This window comes from Heloderma suspectum, chromosome Z (assembly GCF_057233095.1).
Source record: "Heloderma suspectum isolate Gila_16-S chromosome Z, 16-S_ref, whole genome shotgun sequence".
Lineage (NCBI taxonomy): Eukaryota > Metazoa > Chordata > Lepidosauria > Squamata > Helodermatidae > Heloderma > Heloderma suspectum.
In genome coordinates, this window is record NC_139476.1 from 20,080,157 (window position 1) to 20,102,595 (window position 22,439).

Sequence of the window (22,439 nt, forward strand, 5' to 3'; positions counted from 1 at the left end):
GCTTTCTTGCATTTCTTTTTCTTTGGGATGGATTTCGTTGCTGCCTCCTGAACAATGTTACAGACCTCCGTCCATAGTTCCTCAGGCACTCTGTCTATCAGGTCTAATCCCTGAAATCTATTCCTCACCTCCACTGTATATTCATCAGGGATATGATTGAGGTCATACCTGAACGGTTTAGTGGTTTTCCCGACGTTCTTCAATTTAAGCCGAAATTTTGCAAGAAGCAGCTCATGATCTGAGCCACAGTCAGCTCCAGGTCTTGTTTTTACGGACTGTATGGAGCTTCTCCATCTTTGGCTGCAAAGGACATAATCAATCTGATTTCGATATTGACCATCTGGTGATGTCCATGTGTAGAGTCGCCTCTTGTGCTGTTGGAAAAGAGTGTTTGCTATGATCAGCATGTTCTCTTGGCAAAACTCTATTAGCTTTTGTCCTGCTTCATTTTGTACACCAAGGCCATGCCTGCCTGTTATCCCGGTGATTTCTTGACTTCCTACTTTAGCATTCCAATCCCCTATGATGAAGAGGACATCTTTTTTTGGTGTTAGTTCTAGAAGGTGTTGTAGGTCTTCATAGAACCGATCAACCTCAGCTTCTTCGGCCTCAGTGGTTGGGGCATAGACTTGAATTACTGTGATGTTGAATGGTTTGCCTTGGATTCGTACGGAGATCATTCTATCATTTTTAAGATTGTACCCCAGTACTGCTTTTCCCACCCTTTTGTTGACTATGAGTGCTACTCCATTTCTTCTAAGGGATTCTTGCCCACAATAGTAGATATGATAGTCACCTGAATTAAATTCGCCCATGCCTGTCCATTTGAGTTTGCTGATTCCCAAGATGTCGATGTTCAATCTTGCCATCTCATGTTTGACCACCTCCAGCTTACCTTGATTCATTGATCTGACATTCCAGGTTCCTAAACAATATTGTTCTTTACAGCATCGGATTTTCTTTTCACCACCAGACACATCCACAGCTGAGTGTCCTTTCGGGTTTGGCCCAGCCGCTTCACTCTTTCTGGCGCTACTTGGAAATACCCTCTTCTCTTCCCCAGTAGCATATTGGACACCTTCCGACCTGAGGGGCTCATCTTCCGGCGTCATCTCTTTTAGCCTTGTGATACGTTCCATGGGGTTTTCTTGGCAAGAATACTGGAGTGGGTTGCCATTTCCTTCTCCAGCAGACCACATTTTGTCAGAACTCTCTGCCATGACCTGTCCGTCTTGGGTGGCCCTGCACGGCATAGCTTATGGCTTCATTGAGTTACGCAAGCCCCTTCACCACAACAAGGCAGTGATCCATGAAGGGGTGTGGCACTGTAAAGGAGAACAAATTTATTCTGGCAGACGCTGTCGTGGACATCAGATGGAAATTAAAAACTGGAATCAATAAAGTGATGCTGAACAGGATTGCCACCAGGTGTGTGTGTGTGTCTGTGTGTGTGTGTCGCAAGGGGGTGTGCAAAACATGCCCCCTTCAAGAGATTCCTGACTTGTGGTGCTGATCCTGTCCTTCTGCAGAAAGTAGAGGAGGAACGAGAGGATCGGCTATCCTTGACTTGATCCTAACCAACAGAGATGACTTAGTGGGTAAAGCAGCAGTTATGGGAACTCTGGGGGAAAGCGACCATGTTGCACTTGAGTTCTTGGTTCTAAGGGAAGCAAAAGCCGAGTGTAGCCCAACCTGTACCCTGGATTTTAGAAAAGCTGATTTCAATAAACTCAGAACAGTGATAAGTAAGGTCCCATGGCAAGCGACTCTAAGGAGAAAAGGAGTCCGAGATGGGTGGGAGTTTTTAAAAAAGGAAATTCTCAAGGCACAATTACAAACAATTCCAACCAGAAGAAAAGGCAGAAGACAACAGAAGAAGCCAATGTGGCTTCCCAAAAAGCTTAGAGATGACCTGAAAACAAAAAAGGACACATATAGGAAGTGGAAAGAAGGCCAAGTGACAAACAAAGGAAGAGTACAGGCAGGTAGCACAGAACTGCAGGGACGGCGTCAGGAAGGCTAAAGCTGAGAATGAGCAGAGGTTAGCGAGGGAGGCTGAAAGCAACAAAAAGGCTTTCTTCAGATATGTGCATAGTAAAAGACAGTGGAAAAAAATGGTGGTTCAGCTATTCAGTGATAACAGATGGCAAGGAAAAGGCAGAGGTGCTCAATTCCTACCTTGGCTCAGACTTCTCCCAAAAGAGGTCTATGACCCCCCTGGCAAAGGCGAAGGACAGGCTGAAGGGGCAGGATTGCAGCTTGAGATAGATAGGCATATGATCAAGGAACACCTAGTTACTTTGAATGAGTTCCAATCTCCAGGGCCAGATGAGCTGCACTCTAGAGCAATAAAGGAACTGGCAGAAGAACTCTCAGAACCGCTGTCTTTGAGAAATCATGGAGGACGGGTGAAGGGCCAGATGCCTGGAGAAGGGCTAATGTGGTCCCTATCTTCAAAAAGGGTACAAAGGAGGAATCTGGGAACTACAGACCAGTCAGTCTGACATCAATCCCTGGGAAAATTCTGGAGCAGATGATAAAGGAATCCATCTGGAAGCACCTTGACAACAATGCCGTGATTACTCGAAGCCAACATGGATTTGTCAAAAACAAGTCCTGCCAGATGAAGCTGATCTCATTTTTGGATCAGGTCACCTCCCTTGTGGACTGTGGGAATGCTGTGGACATCATATCCCTCGACTTCAGCAAAGCTTTCAACAAAGTGCCCCAGAATATCCTGATGCACAAACTAGCTCAAAGTGGGCTAGATGAAACAACTGTCAAGTAGATCCACAGTTGGCTACAGAATCGGACTCAAAGAGTGCTTATCAATGGGACCTTCTCAAGCTGGGGAGAGGTCACAAGCGGGGTACCGCAGGACTCAGTCCTGGGCCCAGTGCTCTTCCACATTTTTATGAATGACTTGGAGGAGGAGGTGCAGGGAATGCTGATCAGATTTGCATATGACACAAAATTGGGCGGGATAGCTAATACCCTGGAAGACAAACAGAATGCAAAGTGATCTTGATAGGCTGGAGCACTGGGCAGAAAACAACAGAATGAAATTTAAGAGGGATCAGTGCGAAGTTCTGCACCTCGGAAAAAGAAACCAAATGCACAGTTACAAGATGGGGGATACGTGGCTCAACCACACTACAAGCGAGAAGGATCTTGGCATTGTTGTTGATCACAAGCTGAACATGAGCCCACAATGTGACGTGGCTGCAATAAAGGCCAATGCTCTTTTGGGCTGCATTCATAGAAGCATCGCTTCCAAATCCCAGGAAGTCCTAGTCCCCCTCTACTCAGCACGGGTTAGGCCTCATCTGGAGTGCTGTGTCCCGTTCTGGGCACTGCGCTTGAAGAAGGATGCAGACAAGCTGGAAAGGGTTCAGAGGAGGGCAACGAAGATGATCAGGGGACTGGAAACAAAGCCCTATGAAGGGATGCTCTGACTTGGGTTCCTGCACTGAGCAGGGGGTTGGACTCGATGGTCTTATAGGCCCCTTTCAACCCTACTATTCTATAATTCTATGATTCTATGAACCTTCTCCCCCCCCCCCAATTCCTTTCCCGTTTTGGCAATCTATCAATGGTCCCCAACTGTTTCTGAATTCTTCGAAGCTCCGAAAGGTGTGTGTGCAGTTTATTCCGTGCTGCTCACAGCTGTCTTCCCTGACGTGGTGCCCTCCTGCTGTGTTGGACTACAACTCCTGCCCTTCCCATCCCTGGGGAGGATGGGAGTTGCAGTGGCTGGGAAAGGTGGGAGTTGGGCACCAGGTCGAGAAGGCTGTGCCTATGCCAAGCACGGAAGCCAGGTTGACACATCTGGATTTTGTTGCTTCCGTCGTCACTACGGACCCAAGAGTCGGGCTGGCGGGACGCTTTGCCATTTTTAGTGTGTATCTTGCTTGTTTTTGAGTGTTTTTCCCCCATTTGTGAGGAACCCAAGGCAGCTTGCATAGTCTTCCTCCTCCCTATTTTATCCTCACAACAACCCTGTGAGGGAGGTTAGGCTGAGAGTCCGCGCCTGGCCCAAAGCCGCCCAGCGAGCTTCATGGCCGAGTGGGGATCTCCCGAGTCCCGGCCCCACACCTGAACAACTCCACCCCACTGGCTCCCCTGTATCAATCCTCTCCACTGTAAGAGTGGAAAGAGCCAGTCAGCCCTCTGCACACCCTGCTCTGTTTGCCCTCCAACGGGGTGGTGAGATTTGGGGGTGTGGGGGGCTCCAGAGCCTCATGGGCACACTTTGCCGGGTCTTCCTTTGCAGGGCCTCAGGAGAAGCGGAGTGCCTGCTCCGTTTTGACAAAGAGCCCGGCCGAGATCCCAGGCGGAGATAATTCCCCCCTGGGCACCTTATAAGGAGGACGGAGTTATAAATAGCCCCCCTCCTGGCTGAGCCACAAGATCAATATTGCTCATTCGGAGCTGACGGGGATGCGGGGGGATGTCTCCCTCCCCAGATCATTACGGCCGCAGCCTTAAAAAGGAATGCCCTGTGACAGGCCCAGAGCGTCGAGGCACAAACGTTCTTTTTAATTCCTGTTTACAGGCCTGCCAGCCGTCCCGCTTTCTGGGACGGGGGTGTGCGTGCGTGTGTGGGTGGGAGGCCGAATCCGGGTTTGAAGAATGCCTTTCCTCTCCCCGCTAAGAAAGGCGTTCTCCAAACTTCGCATCTGTATGGCCCTGGGAAGCCACGCGTCCCAAGCTGTCATCTGCAGCCTCTTGTCTGTGTATGTGCCGGCGTTTGAAGTGAGGCGGGAGCAAAAGGGATCCCAACAACAAGTGCTTGGCTCTTACTCGTGTGTAAGTTCCCACGTCCTCTGCATGTCACTCAAGGCAAACTGTGCCTAACCTGAGCTGCTCGCTCGCTCCCATCTAGCTTTGGCAACCCCGCCTCAATGAGACTTGACGGAACAGAGCAGATGCTTAGTCACGCCGAAAGCATGGTTTGCACGTAAGGCTAACACAAGGTTTCTATAAACCATGGTTTCTTGCTCTACTCAGGCTTGTTTGTTTAAACCATGGTTTGTTTTCATAAACCATGTTTTCATAAACCATAAACCATGATTTGTTTTCTCAGTCCCTGGGTTGTTTCTTTCCATCCTCCTTCGCCGCCTCCCTCCCTGTAGTCCAGCTGCCTTTGCAGCACTGCATTACTGGCCTGTAAAGTGGCTGGCTGTTTCTACCGCTCTTGCCCACCACCTCTGTTGCCTGGCAAAACAGCCCACGAACAACTCACTGTTCTGGGTTTGCACCTTACAACAATCCGTGGTTTAAACAGCCCACAGTTCATAGTCCAACAACAAACCGTGGGTTCTCCTTGTGGGCTGCTTGGGGTGAACAACCCATAGTTAACCCATAGTAACAACAGCCCCGCAGTTCAACAAACCACGTTGAATTAAGCCACAGTTCATCGCTACATGTGAACCCGGTCATAGCCTCGGACGTCCGATGAAAAATGCCATTTCTTTCTTAATTACTTTTTGATCCCTCCCTTATCCTAAGTTGCTCTGGTTCTCCCCTTATGTTACCCTCACAGCAACCCTGTGGGGGTTAGCCAAGGGGGAGATGACCGGCCCAGGGTCACATACGGTGACCCTACAGAGGACAGGCTGCCCTATGGAAGCCCATCTGAGATAAGGGAGATACCTGGAACTGGGGGTGTCTGACTGAAACGAGACGTTGCCACACAGCCCTGCAGGTCCAGGTGCTGAGGCGGCCGACAAGAAGCAGCCCTCCTGGGAGCCGTGGGTACAGGAGAGAACAACCAGCCCTGCCCTATCAAGGCTGCCCCAAAGGACCTGGAGCACACGGAGCAGCCCCAAAGGGCTCCTCTGAACACAGGCAGAGTGCATCCCTTGCAGGGACTGAGGGCCAGAACTCTGGCCGGGGCTTTGGGGCCCACCCGAATCCCTGCTGCCGAGCGCAGGAAAATGACAAGGGTGGCGATACTTTGTCAGTCCTTTCCGTGTGTGAGTGCTGGAAGCACGTCATCGTTTCTTTGCGGGATTTATATGCCACTCTGCACGTGACATGATTCCTGAGCAGGGAACGAGAAGCAGAATCAAAATGCAGAGTTAAAATATTCAGAATTGGATTGTGCCAGTAACATTGTGGCTGGCCAGTCAGGGAAGGCTTCGTAAAGGAGAAAGCGGACACCAAAAACTAAACACTGGTGCCTGCCTGCCATCAACAGGCAGGGAGTTCCGCAGAGAGGGAGCCAATGCACTAATGGCTCTGCATGGACTCCAAATGGACCGCTGGTCCATGCGGAGCCACCAGGAACTTCTCATCTGATGACCTCCGTGATATCCATTCTCTCGGGGGTCTGCAGCCTTTTCGGACCCAGGGGGATTATAGACTCAGAGAATCATAGAATAGTAGGGTTGGAAAGGGCCTACAAGGCCATCGAGTCCAACCCCCTGCAGGAATCCAATTCGGGGATTTGAGAAACTGCTGTGGGCACCGCCACAAAATGCCTGATCAGGGGATCGCCACTTTGGCGTCTCTACCTAGATCACAGATCATAGAATAGTGGGGTTGGAAGGGGCCTTTAAGACCATCAAATGCAGTCCCCTGCTCAATGCAGGAGTCCAAGTCAAAGCATCCCTGAGAAGTGTGGGACAGCCCACCACCTCCCCAGGTCATGGGTTCCGTTGACGTATTGCTCTAACAGTCTGGACGTTTCTCCTGATGTCCAGCCGGAATCTGGCTTCCTGCAACTGGAGCCCATGATTCCGTGTCCTGCACTTTGGGATGATCGAGAAGAGAACCTGGCCTTCCTCTCTGGGACAACCTTTCAAGGACTTGAAGAGCGGTCCCCTATCTCCCCTCAGTCGTCTCTTCTCAAGGCGAAACAGGCCCAGGTCTTTCCATCTCTCTTCGTGGGGCTTTGTTTCCAGTCCACCTGTGTCTCTGGATCTCAGGTGGTGTCTCATTCAGCAGACACTTCTGTTTCATGTCTGCTGGGCACCACAGCGGCTCTTTAATGAGGGACTGAGTAGAGTTGGTCGTGGTCCCCTCTGCTCAGCACTGGGCAGGCCTCATCCAGAGTGCTGTGTCCAGTTCTGGGCACCGCACTTGAAGAAGGATGCAGACAAGCTGGGGAGGGCTCAGAGGAGGGCAACAAAAGTGATCTGGGGACTGGAAATAAAGCCCTGTGAGGAGAGACGGAAAGAACTGGGCATGTTGAGCCCTGAGAAGAGAAGACTGAGGGGAGGTAGGAGAGCGCTGTTGAAGGACTTGAAAGGCTGTCCCAAAGAGGAAGGCCAGGATCTGTTCTCGATCATCCCAGAGTGCAGGACACGGAATCATGGGCTCCAGTGACAGGAAGCCAGATTCCGGCTGAACATCAGGAAAAACGTAAGCAATAGGACAACGGAACCCATTACCTGGGGAGGTGGTGGGCTCTCCCACACTGGAGGCATTCAAGAAAAGGCTGGACCTGTCAGGGATGCTTTGACTTGGACTCCTGCGTTGAGCAGGGGGCTGGACTGGATGGTCTTATAGGCCCCTTCCAACCTTACCATTCTATGACTCTATAACCGTCGGATTTGGCTAATTGCAGGCAGTGCAATGCAGCTAAGGCTTCTTCGAAACGTACGTTTTGGTAACGTCCCCTAGTTGCTTCTTTTCTGGAGGACGTTACTACACAGAAAGGTTTTGTACTTGTACTGGAACAGCCTTTAATATTCACTCTTAAATTATTTCCCTGCTTCATGGAAATGAGCAAATGGTCTGCGCAAATGGATTCTCTGCGCCCTTTTAACAGCCGAAAAACTAATATTGCAACATTGGATGGATAGACCCTCGTCTCCTATAATGCAAGGGACTGAGGACCTGACAAAACTTTCAGTGTTTGAACGGGTGGCATATGAACAGCACCTTCAAGCGGATACTGCCTTGGATATTTGGTCTGCTTTTGTTGAAACCCATGTACAATTGCTAGTATCATAGAATAGTAGGGTTGGAAGGGGCCTGTAAGACCATCGAGTCCACCCCCTGCTCAATGCAGGACTCCAAGTCAGACCATCCCTGACAGGTGGCTGTCCAGCCTCATCTTGAATGCCTCCAGTGTGGGAGAGCCCCCCACCTCCCTAGGTCATTGGTTCCACTGTTGTATTGCTCTGACAGGAAGTTTTTCCTGAAGTTCAGCCGGAATCTGGCTTCCTGCAACTGGAGCCCATGATTCCGTGTCCTGCACTTTGGGATGATCGAGAAGAGAACCTGGCCTTCCTCTCTGGGACAGCCATTCCTCGAAGAGCGCCATTCTGTCTCCCCTCAGTCTTCTCTTCTCCAGGCGAAACATGCCCCGTTCTTTCCGTCTCTTCTCACCAGGCTTTGTTTCCAGTCCCCGGATCACCTTTGGTGCCTTCCTCTGCATGCATTCCATATGTATGCCTTGCTAGGGATATATACAAATCCATCCACATATATTACACAAATGGAAGAAAGATTCTAAAAAGTGATTGGAGGCACCATGCCGGGGATCCCTGCATCATCTCATTCTAATCCTTACAGCAACCTGTCAGGTAGTTCGGGAGTGTTTCCCCCCTATTGCACCCCGGGGAAGGAGAGGCAGAGGCAGGGGGACATGCTTTCCCCAAGGCTGTCGTGTGAGTCGGTGGCAGAGGCAACCTTCAAATATGGCCCCGGAGCCTCAACCATGGTGTCATCGGAGCGTGCCCAAGATGAAGTTGTGTGAGCCCCCACCCCAGCCCCACTCACCTGCGCTGGGCATCTGCTGGAGACACGGGGCTTTCCCAGCTGTACCGCCGTGAGGCGGACATAGACCTGACCAAAGCCGAGAAAGATGCCTCGGGCTGCAGGGCCGGCTCTGCCCCAACGAAGCCCCCCTGGCCCCCATAGCTGCAGGAGCAGGCACAGTCCTCATCCAGGTAGTGGCGGGCCGTCTGGGGGCAGGGGGCTGTGGCGAGCCCCTCCCTGGGGCCACCCTGCAACCACCATGCGCAGTGCTTGTCTGCGGGCCCGGTGAGCCCCAGGTCCTTGTAATACTCTGAGCCTTGGAGCGCAGAGTCTATGGAGATGAGGTCCTCTGTGCTGCTGTAGATTGTGCCAGGGCAGCGGTCCTGATCCGGAGAAGGAGTGTCATCCTCCTGCCAGGGGAGGAAAGGAGGGACGTGATTGGTCTACTGATTCATTTATCGTGCTTGCCTACCGCTGGACGAAAGACGAGCTCAAGGGGGCAACTGTGGCAGCAAGGTGGCAGGGGCACCCTCTCCTGCCAAGAGGACGCCTCTCTGTTGGTGCCAAACAGCCTTCCCCAACCGGCGCCCTCCAGATGTGTTGGACTGCAGCTCCCATGAACCCCAGCCTGGCTAGAGAAAGCAAAAGCGGAGACTGAAAAGGGAACACCCCCCCCCCAGTGTGGCCTCTTTGTCTGGCCTCTGGAGCGTTTCGGATGCTGCTCTCGACTCCCCTGCCCAAACACCTGCAAGCTGTGGGACCCGCGAAGGCATGCCGCCCCAGAGGAAACAAAATGGTGACAGATCGGAATCATAGAATCATAGGATAGTAGGGTTGGAAGGGGCCTACAAGGCGATCGAGTCCAGCCCCCTTTCTGTGGGGTCTCTGTGCACCGCTGGGGTCTGCAGTGCAGGGGCGCAGGACCCCTGGCCCAAATCCTGACCCCCCGGCTCCTCAATCCAGGCCGCAGAGTGGAGGAATCCCCACTGCGACTGTTGATTTCTAGCGAAGACACGCACCGAGAGGCACGCCGAGACATCCTTCGAAGCCCAGGCCTGCTACCCAGGACAGAACCTGGGACCTCCTGCCTGTGAAAAAAGCGCTCCCCGCTGTCCTCTTTAGGCCACCCCCTCCTGCGTCAGCCCATCGACCCATCAACAGGCTCAGCATCGTCTCCTCTGACTGGCAGCGACTTCCTCGGCCAGGGCCTTGGGGGGAGCAGGGCCTTTCTGAGCCCTCCGGTCTGCGTCCCCTTCAACTTGGGACCTTGCGAATGCATGGCAGGGCGTCCCACCGCTGCACTGCAGAATTTATTTATTTATTTACTTATTGCATTTATACCCCACCTTTTTTCCTCTTGCAAGGAACCCAAGGCAGCTTACGAAGCGCAGCCTAGAAGCCATGATAGACTCACAAGCAGAAACACATGCATAGAATCCATGGCGAGGGCAGGATGCGCCTGATCTCGGCAGCTGAGCAGGGCCAGCCCTGGTTAGTGCTTGGATGGGGGAGCGCCTGGGAATCAGGCGTCCTGCGCGGAGCAGGGGATTGGACTTGATGGCCTTGTAGGCCCCTTCCCACCCTACGATTCCATGTATGATCCACTGGCCCAAAAAACATGCTTCCCACTGTAGCACTGGGATGGGACCGGGGTGTGTGTGTGCGCGCAGACAATGGGGCGGAAGAAATGCCCACCCTTGGGGGATGTGAGGGCCGGGGCAGGGCCAGGCTTTGGAGGGCCTGTGGGCAAGGTAGGTCTCCTCTCACTGCCAAGGTCACCCCCTGCTCTTCTTCCTCTTCCTCATCACTGCTACCACCTGCTTTCCTGGCAGGCAGAGAGCCAGGGAGCAAGGAGGCCATGGCGTCTCGTCCTCAGGGAAGAGAAGGAGGGGCAGGTCTGGGGCATGCTTGCCAGCAGGCCCCTGCTGGGGTGCGGGCCTTCGGTCCTGGAGGAGGCAAAGCCTTTGGCCCCCCTTCTCCGAGCTGGTGCCCTCCACATGTATTGGCTTTCCGCCCCCTTCAGCTCCAGCCAGCATGGCCAGCAGTCAGGAACGCTGGGCGCTGGAGTCCGAAACATCTGGAGGCCGCCCGATTGGGGAAGGCCAGCCTAGAGAGAGGCCCAGCTCTCGCCGCCATCATAAACCTGTGTCAGGGCTGTACCAGCTCAGGGGAGGGCTCCTGCGACGGTACAAGCCTCTTTCTTGATATAAATGAGGATTCCTTGCGCAGAGAAAGGGAGACGGCTTCTACACTCCTGACAGGCCACTTTCGTATAGAGGAGGAGGAGGAGGCCCACGAACCACACATGGGGCCTGAAGTGGTACAGCCCAGACCCAGGTTGAGCCCCCCCCAGCAGAACATGCAACTGGGCCGGATCCGGCGGCAAATGCTTACCCTCTCCTCCGTCATGCTGCCAAAGAAGACCTCATCCCCTGCTATCGGGGTTGGCGGCAGGGTGTCTGAGCTGCTGCAGCTCGAGGAGGGGACGGCACGGCCGCCAGGGCAATCCCGTGCCGCTGGCTTGCACTCTGACCCTGGGTGAAAGGAGCAGAGGTTGGCCAGTTAGGGGGCAGAAAGGCCAAGCCAAGAGGAGCCGAGGCGCCCTTTCCCCAGCTGCTGGAAGACGCAGGAACAGTCATGGCCTCAACCAGGCGCCCGCCGGACTTGTCAGGCTGCCTGCAGTCTGGCCTCCCCTCTCACCGTCCCTTGCTTTGCCAAGCTGAAGATGAGGATCTGTCCCGCTGCTTGTCTCCCAAGGAAAGCTGGGTCAACAAACCCCCCAAGGAGGTTGAAGGGCGAGTTGGACCCCTCTTGGAAGGGCGACCTGGAATCCTGGCCCTCGGAGGAGACGGCCATCAGCCCTTTGTAGGTAGTCCCCCTCGGACTCAGGCAGATGCCGAGCGACCCCTGAGCCCCCAGGAGTGCCGGGACCCAAAGGTTCAGGCCCAGCCAGCTGCCAGATGCAGGGGTGCCTGCCTGAGGAATAAGGACTCCCTGCGACGACAGGCATTTCTGTGAGGAGACCGTTCCTCTCAGGCTGAAACGTCCGCAGACCAAAGCGGGGCCGATTCAGTCTCCTGAGGACATTTGTGCCAACCGAACTGGGATCTGGGGCAAGATGAATGTGCGTGCGCATGTGGCAATGTGCAAGTGCTTTTGGCCGCTCACGTTCGGCGCACCAACTGAAAGCCTTCGGTTCTAGGCACCAAGTGCCGGAGCAAGGCCAGCACGTCGGCGCCCAGACCTGTTTTTCCCTGAAAGCCGCCCCAGCTCCTCTCTGGCATTCCCTGCATCCGGACTCTGGGCGGCCTGCTGCCCTTGCCTCGGCACTGACCCGGGCCGCTTCCCCGGCGCTCTGCCCTTGCGCTACCGCGAGCAGGATCCTGGGCGAAATTCCCACGCTGGTGTTCGCTCAGGTGGGCCTCTGCCGTGCCTGCTTGAACTGCATTCATGCGCTCCTTCACATCACCGAGATGCAGCCGAATGCCCCGAAGTTCTTACTCTGCGCCTTTCAGTAACACGCGGCGCAAAGCTGGGCCTTCCCCTCGAAACGCTCCGTCTTGCAAAGCTTCTTCAGAATTTGCTGGCGGGAGTTAATGGGATTCCTGCATTGAGCAGGGGGTTGGACCCGACGGCCTCGTAGGCCCCTTCCAACCCTACTATTCTAGGATTCTATAGGGGAACTTTGCCTTGGAGTCCGGCATTGAGCAGGGGGTTGGACCCGACGGCCTCGTAGGCCCCTTCCAACCCTACTATTCTAGGATTCTATAGGGGAACTTTGCCTTGGAGTCCGGCATTGACCAGGGGGTTGGACCCGACGGCCTCGTAGGCCCCTTCCAACCCTACTATTCTATGACTCTATGATTCTATGAGGCGTTCCTCCTTAGCAGCTCTGCCTAAGACTGGGGTGACTCGTGGGGATCAGAATGGAGCGTGTCCCTCACTCTGTTCGAATGTTTGCCCGGGTCCCGTTGCACGGAAAGCTGGGCAAATGAGTCAATCGGCAGGGATATAATCCCGGCACATGAGGGCAGTCAGAGATGCTGCAAGGATGGCAGGAGGGAGCAGTGGAAACCAGAGCCGAAAGAGAGCTGTCGCGCTCCTTTCTTGCCGCATCCAGCCGGCGCTGTCCTGTCCCCTTGCTCATCGGTGGCACCCAGGCCTGGGAAGGCAGTCTGTGCCTTTGCCGCCCCCCGCCCCAAATCTCACTGTTGAGGCTCCCACCTGACTGGCTGCCTTCAGACGCCAATAAATCAGGCCCGGGACATGCCGTCCTGTGCAGGAGAGGCTGCTGTGCCGAGAGAGGGAGCGCCCAGGGCTGCAGGGAGACCATTTTAGGCAATGTGCAGGCCCTGCAAGGAGGGGAATGCCTTCCTCTCTTGCTCTCCCCCGCCACGCTCTCCTCCGCTTGCCTGGGGCTGCTTGACAGTGGTTAAGCGATGCCCAGGTAGTACCATGGAGAGGGACAAACTGTGCAGAAGCATCCAAGTGGCGGGGGCTCGGGGGCGGGGGAGAGGAGCCTGCCGGACCGGCACACGCTTTCCCCTCATGAGCCAAGACCGCTTGCCCTGAGAGAAGGCAGGCGTTCCCACATACTTCCAAAGACGTTTGGGGCAACTCGCCAGAAGAGAAGGACGGAAAAGCAGACTGAGGCCACCAAGGCCCAGCAGCGGCCAAGCTGGGATATTCCCATCCATCTGGGCAGCTGGGATATTCCCATCAAGGGTCGCCGTCCTGCTTTTTCCCCCTCCTCTGCCCAATTCAGCCTTTCCCAAGCTGGTCCCCTCCAGACGCTTTGGCCCACAACACCCAGGCTGCTGGCTGGGGCTGATGGGAGCTGGTGCCCAAAAGATCTGGAGGGGCCCAGGTTGGGGGAAGGCTAGGCGAAGGAGCAATCCTTGGAAGCCAGAGTCGGGGAGCCTTTTTATTTATCTTATTTGCTTATTTATTACATGTATAGCCTGCCTTTTTCCCCTCCAAGGAACTCAAGGCGGCGTACATAATCCTCCCACTCCTCCATTTTATCTTCACAACAGCAACCCTGTGAGGTGGGTTGGGCTGAGAGTCTGTGATGGGCCCAAAGCCACCCAGGGAGCTTCCATGGCCTAGTGGGGACTCGAACCCGGATCTCTATAATTTGTAATAATATAATCCTTGCATGGAGCAAGGCGTTAGACTCGAGCGTCTTGTAGGCCCCTTCCCACCCTATGAATCTATAATCTCTAAATCAGCAGTATGGGCTGGATGTGCTTGATCTCAGAAGGTAAGCAGGGTCAGCCCCGGTTAGTCCTGGATGGGAGACTGCCTGGGAAGCTGGCTTGCTGCATGGAGCAGGGGGTTGGACTAGATGGCCTCGTGGATCCCTTCCCACCCTATGAATCTCTGATCTATGAAAGAGGATTTGCCACCCTCTGGATGCGGGGAGGCCTGTGTGCCCTTCAGGGCTACGATGTCCTGGCCCAAAGCAGCAGCCCTCTGATATGATAACGAACTGGCATGAAGAGGAAGCCAGAGAACCAGCCCACCTTCCCCGCCCCCCAAGAGAGCTGCCCCTCTGCCAGCCCAGCTTCCTCTGTGCCTTGGTTGCCCCTTGTTCCAAGGTTCACCTCCGGGCCAAGAAATGACGTTTAACCTGAGAGTTTAATCACACTTTCCAGGGACAGTTGCCCGTGGTCTTCTTTGAGCTTGTTTGCACCCCGGAAAAAGCAGTCCCCTCGGCTAGTTGCAGGGAGCACATTTCTGCTCCTGGGTTCTGCACCACCCCCACCCCCGGCCACTGGTCAGCCACACGGACCACTTTCAGAGGGTTGGTGGTTGATTTTGGGGGGGCGGCCAGCAGGATCTTAGAATCCTAGAATAGTAGGGTTGGAAGGGGCCTATAAGACGGTTGAGTCCAACCCCCTGCTCAATGCAGGACTCCAAGTCAGAGCATCCCTATAGAATCATAGAAGAGTCGGGTTGGAAGGGGCCTGTAAGACTATCCAGTCCAACCCCCTGCTCAATGCAGGACTCCAAGTCAAAGCATCCCTATAGAATCATAGAAGAGTCGGGTTGGAAGGGACCTGTAAGACTATCCAGTCCAACCCCCTGCTCAATGCAGGACCCCAAGTCAAAGCATCCCTATAGAATCATAGAAGAGTCGGGTTGGAAGGGACCTGTAAAACCATCGAGTCCAACCCCCTGCTTGATGCAGGACTCCAAGTCAAAGCATCCCTGACAGATGGCTGTCCAGCCTCGTCTTGAATGCCTCCAGCGTGGGAGAGCCCACCAGTATGTTGTGAAGCTGCCAGACTAGAACTGAAGAGACCTGGTTTCAAATCCCCATTCCGCCATGAACCTCAGTGGGCCAGTCACTCTCTCATCAATCTAGCTTCCCTCACTCGGTTGGGCCAGGGAAAAATAGAGGGAGGGGGACCCCGTACATCCCTGTCACCCCTTGGGAGAAGTGAGACCTTAAAGTGAGAGGTAGCGTGGCTGGCTGGGGCCTGCTGGGAGTAGTACATCTGGAGGGCCTCAGCTGGGGAAAGCTGATCTAGGTGGATGCATGGATGCCTCTTCCTACCTTGCCACTGTCTGGATCTTGGCTGGAAGCCGCTGGGTGGATGGGAGGCTTCTGGAATGGAGGCCGCAGGAAGAGGGACAGTGATCTCCTGAACTGGCCAATCACACCCCAACATCCTGAAGTGGGGAAGCATTCCCTCGGACTGGGGGCGTTGCTGGGAATGGGCCCACGGGGCCGGGCCCCGGATCTTGTTTCCCAGGGCCCCAAGTGTCCATTTGTGCCAACGGAAGGGTTTTTTCCTCAGCTTTATTGCCATGCAGGGGACGATTTTCAAGGGGGATTGTGTCTGGGGAGGGAAGGGCAACTGGGGTAACAACTCCCCCCCATATCTCCCTGCATGGAAATTAAGCTTTAAAAACGTTTGCCATTGGTTTGGGATGATGTGGATCCAGGCGCAAATGTAGGGAAGAACGGATTTGATTTGAGATGACCCGGGTGCGAAAGGAATCGGCTGGCTTTGCCTCCTGTGACCTTTAAATCCGACCTCGCTGTTATTTCTTAATTTGAATATGGAGAGATATGTTCGCATATGCAGAACTTACAGAGGTGTGTGTCCTGTGGGCCCTGAAAACTTCGATGGCCTTGTAGGCCCCTTCCAGCCCTACTATTCCATGACGCCTTTGCCTCAGACGATACCGAACGCTGGGGCTTGGGCAGGGAGACTGCAGGAGCTCCGTAGCCCCCACACTGGGCCACCCTTGGTGGTATGTTACGGCTTCTTGCACCCAGGAGTACATTGGGTTGGTGCAAATCGCCCCACTCTTCTTCGTAAGGCTTTTAACAGGGATTAGCCCCAGCAGGGATTTGCCCTCTCATAGGGCCGCGTGTAGGAGACAAGGCCTTCCGAGGGCTCTCCAAAGTGCCCCGCCTGCTCCCAGGGATATTAAGCAGGTTCTGCAGTGGCTCATCAGAAACCCAGCGGGAACCATAAAAGGTTACGGCAGCGGGACCGTGGCTGCGTTCCCCAGGCCCCACACGTGGGGGAGCCCGCTGCAATGTGTGGTAAGAAGAAGTGCAGGAGGAGAAGAAAGTGGGCAACGGTGGTCCCAGGGAGATTTCCACGGGGGGGGGGGGTCGCTCAGAAAGATGAAGAGAGCATGGTTTCCTGTCCTCGGCACCGATATGGGAGCAGCTCCAGGATGCAAGGTTTGGAGACATGCAGAGAAGCTGATCCCCTCCCCCACCACAAAAGCTGTTGCTCCTTTGGGAAGACCCCGATGCGGGGTCTACGTCCACATGTTTGACTCTGCCAGACCACCCAACCCTCCAGCCGCAGCTCCATGGCTCATGTGCACACCAACCTCCCAGCTCCCGCCCCCAAACCCCCCCATGGAGGCAGTAAGTCAAGGCTGTGGTGGCTGAAGCCAGAAGCGCACTTGGAAGCCCCGGGAAGGAAGAGGAGAGCCAAATATTTATGCTGGCTCCACATCCCTCTCCTGGCACCCTGCCTCTCCGCAAGGGTTGCAGAATTTCCGCCTGCCCCAAGGGGCTGCCCTGCTCCGGGCATGGGCCTGCACCGCGTTACCTCGCTTGAAGGACCATCGCTTCATCCAGCGCCTGGAGAAGGACGGCCAGGAGTGGTTGAGGAGAGAGTCAGCCATGGCACAGGGGGGAAGCCGGTCTCTGTCTGGGCTGTGCAGGACGGAGGAGAGCAGCCGCGCAGCTCTGCCGGGACTCCAGCCCAGAAGGGAGTGGGAGAGGCGGCAAGCAAGGGCTTTGTCAAAGTCATCAGCTGAGGGAAGGCAGCGGGAGCCAGGCTGGCTTCAGACACGCGGCCTCCTCCTCCCTGCGCGAGCCAGAAGGGCTCCTGGACGAGGGGGATGCAGCCACATCCCGGGCAAATTTTACCCCATTGCCACGCAACGTTTCAAGTCACGGGGACTTGCTTTGCCTTCACTCCTGCACCCCGAACGTTGCCAGCGGGCGGGGGCATTTTCAGGGAGCGCCAGCGGGCGGGGGCCGTCTTTCGCGCAGGTATTGAGCATGGTCAATGTCACCAAGGAGATGCGTTTAAAATGAACAACACACCGACGTGTCCTGCGGAGCAGAATGTCAGAAATGACAGTCGTGATGTTTCGGCCATGGGAACTTTGTGGGGGAGAGCCGCAGCTCAGTGGGTCAAGCCCCTGATTCGGGCCCGGTTCGATCCCTGCCAGCATCTCCAGGTAGGGCTAGGAAGGAATCCTCTTCAAAGAGCGGCTGCTGCCATTCAGTGTCAACAATGCTGCGTTAGACGGTTTGGCTCTGTGGCTGGGTTCACACAAAATGACGAGCCAGGGTGCAGGTTGAACCATGGATGATTGTGTCGTGTGACCCCAGCCACGCTAACAAACCATGGTTTGCTGTTGGGTTGCGAACGGTGGGTTGTTTGTGGTTAACAAGCCATGGCTTGCTAGGGCAGCTGGGGTCACACAACACCACAACCCATGATTCAATCACCCACGGTTCAGTGACAGCCCACACTCGGGTTTGTCCTGCGGCGTGAACCGGGTCTGTACAGAGCAGCTTCCCGTGGTCCTATGTGGCAGAATTCCAGGCACCATGCTCCCTCCTGAAAAACAGGCCTGGGGCAAAAAAGTGCCGAAGCCGCCTCGCCTAGGAACATATTCCCAAGCAACCTTGCCACAACCCGTTTTAAAATGCGGATTTTTAAATGGATGAGCCTGATCTCGTCTGGTCTCCTAAGCGAAGCAGGGCCAACCCTGGTTAGTGCTTGGATGGGAGGAGGCCTGGGAATCAGGCTTCCTGCATGGAGCAGGGGGTTGGACTTGATGGCCTTACAGGCCCCTTCCAACCCTATGATTCTAGGAACTCTATTTTTAAAAAGTGGACATTGTGCCCAACTGAACACCAGGAGATAAGCTGGCACTCTAGACTTTACGTTGGTGGGATCTACTTAGCTTTGCATGAGAACCCGGGGGGGGGGGATCCAGCTAAAGTCTGACTTGGGGTAGACCCATTGACAGGAACGGGACTGACATCCCTAGCTTCAATTCAGTAGGTTTACTCTATGTAGGGGGTTGGACCTGATGGCCTTGTAGGCCCCTTCCAACCCTACTATACTATTCTATGTTCCTATGACTGATGCTGGGTTTCGTCCCCCGAGGTCCGTCAGCCATCACCAGGCGCGAAATAGCGGCTCTAGCAAGCGGGCAGGGAATTGCAGGACAAGGGTGCCTCTGAGCACGCGCCCCGCCTGCTGTTCAGCATCGGTGCGGCAGCTCCCACACACCAAGGCTCGCCTCCAGGCTCCCTGCGAGCACCCCGAGATCCGGATGTGGCTTCTGCCCAGCCTGGGTATACAGCAGCAAGAGAGGGCCCGGGGGAGGGGGGTGCCTGGAAATGGATGTGGCGCCGATTTCATGCCACAACGTGGGTCCGGAGCTGACATTCTGCCGCCTCCTGCACCTCTGGACGCAGCCATTCCCGGACGTGCGAGCTGGCCAGCGTCCCAAGTGTGCGGCTTTATTGCCCCACCATTTTTATTGCACTTGTATTCATTTGTATCGGGTCGCTTTGACGCCACGGCATTTCGTGCTCACCACTGAGAGACGTTTGTGGGAAGTGGCGCATGAATCTGAGGTCATAAACAGATCACAAACCCCGCAAATCAAGAAGGCGAGCGGGAAGCTCTTCGGATCCTTCTCTCGCCTGCCGGAGGCCTGTTGCAGAGCAGTGCAACAGCCTCCCTTGCCAAGCCGGCCCATTTAGGCTCCTGCGGGCCCGCCGAGCACATGGGTAGGTGATGCTCCTTTGCCCCCATGTTCCAGACATGGGCACGCGCCAGACGAGGAGCCACTTTGCTGTGGTGGGGAAGCGGCCCTACGCCAACCAAAACCCCTGGACTGGGCCACCCTGTCAGATCCAGGGCATGCAGAAAGGCCGGGCCATGGGCGGAGAAAAGCTGGAGGCGGCTTCTCCCGCTGCAGGCCGAGGTTCCCCCCCGGGCAGCCAAGGGTGCTCTGTCCCGTCCGCAGGGGCGGGAGGTGCCAATACCCGACTCCACGCCAAAGGGCTATTTTAAAGCACTGCTTATCTTTTGGCCAGGGAGACCCTGGTCTGGCCACCCTCCGCTGCAGCGGGTGGGCCGGCCTCCATGCCTCCAACAGGCTCAGGTCAGGTCCCAAATACGGAGGCACCTCTTTGGGGGAAGTCTCTCCCAGCGCATCCGAAACAGGAGATCGGGGCGCCAGGCAGGCCGGGCGGGTGATTCTTTGCTCCCTGCAAAGCAGCGGCCGGCCCTGGAGAAGGGTGCTGAGCATGGCATGACTGGAAGGGGCGGGCTAGGCGGGGCTCTGCTGGGATCCTGCCCCCTTTCCCTGCCAATCCTGGAGACGCGTCTCCCATTTTTATTTCTTGAACTAATTCATGGGCGCCGTTGAACTAACTATGAACTAACGTCTCATGGGAGCCGTTTGTTCGGGGCAAGGGCCCGCCCTGGGCGGTGCACAGCACCAACCCATGTGACAAAGAACGACGTGGTCTTAAAAGCAGCGAGACAGACCCAGGCGCCAGCGCAGGGGAGGGCGCTTGTGGCCTCCAGATGTGGCTGGACGACAGCTCCCATCAACCCTGGTCCCTGGCCGTGTTGCCTTGGGGCTGGTGTTGTTGCACTTCGACTCCCATCAGAGGGGGGCGAGTATTCCCCACCCCGTCCTTTGACAAAAGATCCCCCCACGCACACACACCACGCTTGATGTCGCATTTGTTCCTGGGGGCCCAGGCCCTCGGGGAGCCTCTGACCCCACTCCTTGAATGGTCAGCTTTCGTCCAAGGAAGTCCCTACCCCCTTCCCTTGTGGAAACGGAAGGTGTGTGGCCAGGATTGTTCCCAAATGGCTTGCAAAAACCATGGACAGTGAAGTGGCAGCCCCCTCAATCTGTCGATCTTTACATCAGCTGTCTCCAAGCGGGGCCCTCCAGATGTGTCAAACTACAACTCCCAGCAGCTGTGTGAGGTCTTCAAGGGGCCCCGAGCCAACACCAAGGAAGCGATGGCATCTCAAGAGTGAGATTGCAGATGGTCCGTTAGAAAAATAGTAGTGGAATACCTGTGCCAGGACCGACTACAGAAGATCGCAAAGGACCGTGCAAGCTTCCGTGTTCCCCAGAACTGTTCTTTGGGCTGGATGTGAAACAAAGAAAGGTGGTGGTGGTGATGGGGGGCGAAGAGGCTGGGAACGGTAAACAAGCCCGGGGATCCAAGCTAAGCGTTGAGAGCTTCAGATGCTTTGCATGGTTTCATGTTCCAACTGGGCCTGCAACACAGTTCCTCCTCTGTCCCTTGGTGTCCTGCATTGAGCAGGGGGTTGGACTCGAGGGTCTTGTAGGCCCCTTCCAACCCTCCTATGATTCTATAGGGATGCTTTAACTTGGATTCCTGCATTGAGCAGCGGGTTGGACTAGATGGTCTTACAAGCCTCTTCCAACCCTCCAATTCTATAGGGATGCTTTGACTTGGATTCCTGCATTGAGCAGGGGGGTTGGACTGGATGGTCTTACAGGCCCCTTCCCACCCTGCTATTCTAGGATTCTATAGGGATGCTCTGACTTGGAGTCCTGCATTGAGCAGGGGGCTAGACTAGATCATTTTACAGGCCCCTTCCAACCCTGCTATTCTAGGATTCTATAGGGATGCTCTGACTTGGATTCCTGTACTGAGCAGGGAGTTGGTCTAGATGTTCTTACAGGCCCCTTTCAACCCTCCTATTCTGATTCCATAGGAATGCTCTGACTTGGATTCCTGCACTGAGCTGGGGGTTGGACTAGATGGTCGTACAGGCCCCTTCCAATCTTACCATTCTATGATTCTATAGGGATGCTTTGACCTGGAGTCCTGCTTTGAGCAGGGGGCTGGACTTGAGGGTCTTGCAGGCCCAACCCTCCTATTCTATGATTCTATAGGGATGCTCTGACTTGGATTCCTGCATTGAGCAGGGGGCTGGACTAGATGGTTTTACAGGCCCCTTCCAACCCTCCTATTCTAGGATTCTATAGGGATGCTCTGACTTGGGGTCCTGCATTGAGCAGGGGGCTGGACTAGATGGTTTTACAGGCCCCTTCCAACCCTGCTATTCTAGGATTCTATAGGGATGCTCTGACTTGGATTCCTGCACTGAGCAGGGGGTTGGACTAGATGGTCTTACAGGCCCCTTCGAACCCTGCTATTCTAAGATTCTATAGGGATGCCCTGACTTGGATTCCTGCACTGAGCCGGGGGTTGGACTAGATGGTCTTACAGGCCCCTTCCAATCCTACCATTCTGATTCTATAGGGATGCTTTGACTTGGAGTCCTGCTTTGAGCAGGGGGGCTGGACTCGAGGTTCTTGTGTGCCCCTTCCAACCCTGCTATTCTGCGATTCCCTTCCGCCTTAAAGACCATTCCCCACGAAGAGCTCTGCTGAACGTCAAGGCTCGCTCTCTGGATTCCGTGACATTTTACATCACGGCATACGGCGAAGTTCATCTGGGGAGGCCCTTACCTTGAATGCCGTGGCTGCGTCCCCCTTGCTGTCCTCCCTTCTGGGCAGCTTGCTGGCTCACTGCCGGGACAACGGGTTCAAGCACTCGGCTTCCCCTTTTCTCAGGCAGCATCTTCCCTCCCCCCCCCTCTCACACACACATCCAGCTGTTCCTGACTTGCCCCTCATAGAATCATAGGGTGGGAAGGGGCCTATGAGACCATCTAGTCCAACCCCCTGCTCCATGCAGCAAGCCTGCTTCCCAGGTGGTCTCCCATCCAAGAACTAACCAGGGCTGACCCTGCTTAGCTTCCAGCATCAGGCCCATCCAGCCCATACCGCTGATTTATAGATTATAGAATCATAGGGTGGGAAGGGGCTCACGAGGCCATCGAGTCCAGCCCCCTGCTCCATGCAGGAAGCCTGCTTGCCAGGCGGTCCCCCATCCAAGGACTAACCAGGGCTGACCCTGCTCAGCTTCTGAGATCAGGCGCATCCAGCCCCTTGCTCGTGCTCCCCCCGTCTCTGCAACGACTCCCCCCTTCCCCCAAATTGTGAACAGCACCCTTCTTGAAACCACAGCCAAGGGGAGCGGCTGGCTTGCTGGAAAGTCCAAAGCCGAGCTCAGGTGTGCCCCACAGGGGTGTCGCCGCAAATCAAGGCCCAATGAACGTTACCGGATCGCCCCTTTCTTGCGTCTCGGT

The 22,439-nt window shown here is 55.2% G+C and overlaps 1 protein-coding gene across 1 annotated transcript in view; it reads right to left on the reverse strand.

The window, feature by feature from the left end:
• LOC146333878 (rho guanine nucleotide exchange factor 18-like) overlaps window positions 1–16,875 on the reverse strand; it is a 67,486-nt gene extending 50,611 nt beyond the window's left edge. Inside the window, 3 exon segments of the mRNA XM_084825922.1 lie at window positions 8,734–9,122; window positions 11,107–11,246; window positions 16,800–16,875. Coding sequence (XP_084682048.1) covers window positions 8,734–9,122; window positions 11,107–11,246; window positions 16,800–16,875 — 605 coding nt within the window.
• Window positions 16,876–22,439: the final 5,564 nt, after the last annotated feature.